The sequence below is a fragment of the Histoplasma capsulatum genome, genomic scaffold, assembly GCF_000149585.1.
Source record: "Histoplasma capsulatum NAm1 scaffold_8 genomic scaffold, whole genome shotgun sequence".
NCBI classification, from domain to species: domain Eukaryota; kingdom Fungi; phylum Ascomycota; class Eurotiomycetes; order Onygenales; family Ajellomycetaceae; genus Histoplasma; species Histoplasma mississippiense.
This window is the reverse complement of record NW_001813975.1, coordinates 1,083,388-1,086,735: the sequence shown is the minus strand read 5'-3', so window position 1 is coordinate 1,086,735 and position 3,348 is coordinate 1,083,388. Positions and strand designations below refer to the sequence as shown.

The following is a 3,348-nucleotide window of genomic DNA, read 5'->3' as shown; positions in this document are numbered from 1 at the left end:
CATTCCCATGGACCCAGCTAACATCTTCACACAATGCAGTTCATGGTATGGGCTCTTCAACAGCAACTATTACTTGGAAAAAGCAAAGAATCGTGACATGAATAGTTGAAATAAAGCATGCCGCTGTATCTCCCATCTGCATGAGGCAGCTGTCAATGGTTAAACCCCACGCTTTTTCTTTCGCTGTCTCCCGGCCATTCAGGACCATTTTGATTTACTCCGTATCTTACTGGGCTGTTGGTATAAATAAATATCTTACAGGGAAAAGTCGCCGGGGCCCATTAGAGTAAAGAAACTCACGCGAGTAATCATCATGGATTTTCCTTATTAACTTACTGCATGACTAGATGTAAGTGCATCTCCCGTCCATTGAGCAATCACTTACTCAGGCACCTCTCTCGTCTTGGAATTCTATCTACACGTCCAATTCACGAGCGGGATGGGAAAGGTCGACGATACTATTACTTAGCCCAGCATGGTAGTTTTTCGGGAGGAAAAAATACCCTCCCCTTTTCAACATCATGACCGCGCATTGACCTACGCTGTGTACGTGCCGAAGGTGAGCACTGACTGGCATGAAAGCCTTTAGCTCCTCTGCATGGCCACGGCAGGGTTTGCAGATAGTCAAAATCAGAACCTCCCGAAGTTAACAAAATTCTATATATATCGCCCGTCGTCGTGGTCGTCGTCGTTAGTTACAAAGCGTCCAAGTTACAGTTGCAGGATGTTGGCTGTTCACTCATTCTCTGTTCATTTGCTGTTTCATCTATTGTTTCAGCCTATGTTTTCGGCTCTGACAACAAAAGCCACCGTTTTAAGGGTTGGTGTTGATTCAAGGATCACACATCCACCCAAGTCCATCAGCCATTCTTGAATCTTCGACCAACTTTGACTAACGACAAACTAACTAACAAGCCAAATGGCATCGGTTCTTGTCAGCCTTGCCCTGGTCCTTGCTAGTATCTTGATCGAACTGTCAAGGAGTTCTATGTTACTAGCGTATCATCACTTTGTCTCAACGTGAGAGAGCCACCTGGAGCTTGACTTGCTGAGCCTCGAAAATATTTTGGCATTTGATCAGGAGTTTCGTAACTAGATATATTGCCTGTTGGAGTTTGTTGCTCAATCAATGAAAGCCATTAAGTGCCTCTCAACATGACATGAAATTCGTCAACCAAGGACGATGGAAATTAAGTTCTTGATCGACTGTACAGAGAGAATGGCAAGAAAAAAGAGAAAAAAGATCATCTCTATGGAAGAAGTATAGAGAATGGAGTAGCGACGGCTAACCATCATCCTTTGACTGTGGAAAAAGTAAGCACCAAAGAGAGATCGATCGGAGCTTATTCTGAGAACACCCTCCGCTATGCGGGTTGGCCTAGAAGAGTTTCATTTCTACCAACCCTCAGAGCTCCAGCCTACGATCATTCTTTGTGTCTCTCTGGTTAGCTGTAGACTGTGTCGTCCACCAGGAAATCCAGGAAATCGAGTTCCCCTTCCTGACGCATTGTATAGCCAGTTTCGGACATAGTGGTCCAGTGCAACCGTTCATCCTCCAAGCTAGCCACAAAATCGTCACAGATACACAAGAACCTCCCGGGGCGTCCTTCGGTACCGCAGAAGTTGGCATATAGTCCAATTTCCAACTAACTTCCGTGGGTAGAATCCGGTTTTCCTGAAAGAACTTGGCTTCGGGTCTAACGAGGACTGTTTACGAGTGGAGAGGTGCTGAAGCGCTTGTTTTCCTACACCTCTCATAGCCGACCTGACATCTGATGGACGCTGGAAAATTCAGACAATCAAGAAGATTTTAAGGAAACGAGCGCCAGGCTCAGGAGATATTCCATCTGTTCCACATTTTCTCGGTCTCCAGCAGGGTATGGTGTACAATTTACCGATTCAAGAAGTGTCATGAACGGAAGATTGAATCTCGATATCCAATAACAAAAAAATATCCGCAGAACCACCGCTATCGATTCGATAGCAGCTGGAATGGGTAAAACCATATGTTTTGGCCAATGAATCCAGATCTACTTCAGATGGTTTGGCACAGTTCCGAAAAACGCTGGCGAGATCTGTGCCACCCGATGGCTGTATGCCGGATATCCAGCGCAAATAAAATGAGACTAAAAGCATTATGAAAATGAGGCAGTTCCCTACAGGGTTTTCCAGGCCGTTGGTCGTTGCTTGATCCAGATTTAATATCATCTACCACTCCAAGAGCCGGGTAATAAATCACAAATATAGATGTTATTCGCTTGCAAGGGATTAGATTGAACGGAGATGAAAAAATTATATTGATGGTCGGATAGGTGTGGACAGTTGTCAGTTGAGAGTTATCGGTTGTCGACTCCCAATTGACCCTGTCGAACGCCTGTTCCTGATATGTCGTTGATTCATTTATCAGGAGACAGCGAAACAGGAGACAGCGAAACAAAGTTCAGAAAAAATAATAAAAATAATAAAATATCGCATACAAGTTCCGGTTGTTCTTTTCAGACCCTCCTAAACACGATCGGCTGCACACCTCCGTCCGGAAACAAATTCTTTTTCTTTCTCCTCCGATTTTCGTGTTTCACGTCCTTAGACGCCAGCTCGCCGTCTGCGTCAAACCATACACCCTCGTCCAATGATGTTTCGTATTCTCTGTATATACTGGCCGTCACCTGACGCATAATAGCCCACGCGACGCTATTTCAAATCCCAGCAATCAAGAGTCAGCAATAAATGATGATAATTAGATAGTATAAACAGCATTTACATTACAGACTAAGTAGAAGACACACATCAGTGAGATGGTGATTGATATCTTCTCTACACAGGAACTCAAATAAACTTATTTACGTACTTCATTCCCGTACACATCCTTTGTCCATATCCAAACGGCATCAGCATGCGTTGCATCTGACGGTGGGCCGGGGATGTAATTGGCACTTGCCAGCGTTCTGGATCCCACACGTCTGGGTTAGGAAACGTATCCGGGTCGCGGTGGAGGGCGTGGGGTTGGATGGAGATGATGGTCTAGATAACGCGATATTTTGTCAGCATTCTCTATCCAGGAAAGAGAGGGAAGTCTAGATTATCGGGATCGGGACCGTTGGCACTATCCGAAAGCTCACCCCTGGGTTTATCTTCAACCCCATGACAGTAACGTCCTGATCTTTCGTTTTAACCACTCTCGGGGAGACTAAAGGGGATTGGGAGGACTGATTTCGTCATGTTCTCTCGCAGGACGCTCGTTTATGTACGGCAGGCGCTTTGTAGCTGGTGATAAGGGTATGTGTTCCGTGGAACGAGGCGAGGACAACTTCTGTTTGTTGACAGTATCTTACTTCTTGGGCGAAGTTT

General features: G+C 45.3%; 2 protein-coding genes across 2 annotated transcripts in view; one reads left to right on the top strand and one right to left on the bottom strand.

The window, feature by feature from the left end:
• Nucleotides 1-109, top strand: part of HCAG_07292 (predicted protein) — a gene marked incomplete at both ends in the record, with an annotated part of 1,084 nt that extends 975 nt beyond the window's left edge. The window contains one exon of the mRNA XM_001537820.1: nucleotides 40-109. Within this exon, the coding sequence (XP_001537870.1) occupies nucleotides 40-109 (70 nt within the window). The remainder of the gene's footprint in view (nucleotides 1-39) is intronic.
• Nucleotides 110-2,495: 2,386 nt separating this feature from the next.
• Nucleotides 2,496-3,348, bottom strand: part of HCAG_07291 (predicted protein) — a gene marked incomplete at both ends in the record, with an annotated part of 2,101 nt that continues 1,248 nt past the window's right edge. The window contains 3 exons of the mRNA XM_001537819.1: nucleotides 2,496-2,691; nucleotides 2,849-3,021; nucleotides 3,120-3,187. Coding sequence (XP_001537869.1) covers nucleotides 2,496-2,691; nucleotides 2,849-3,021; nucleotides 3,120-3,187 — 437 coding nt within the window. The remainder of the gene's footprint in view (nucleotides 2,692-2,848; nucleotides 3,022-3,119; nucleotides 3,188-3,348) is intronic.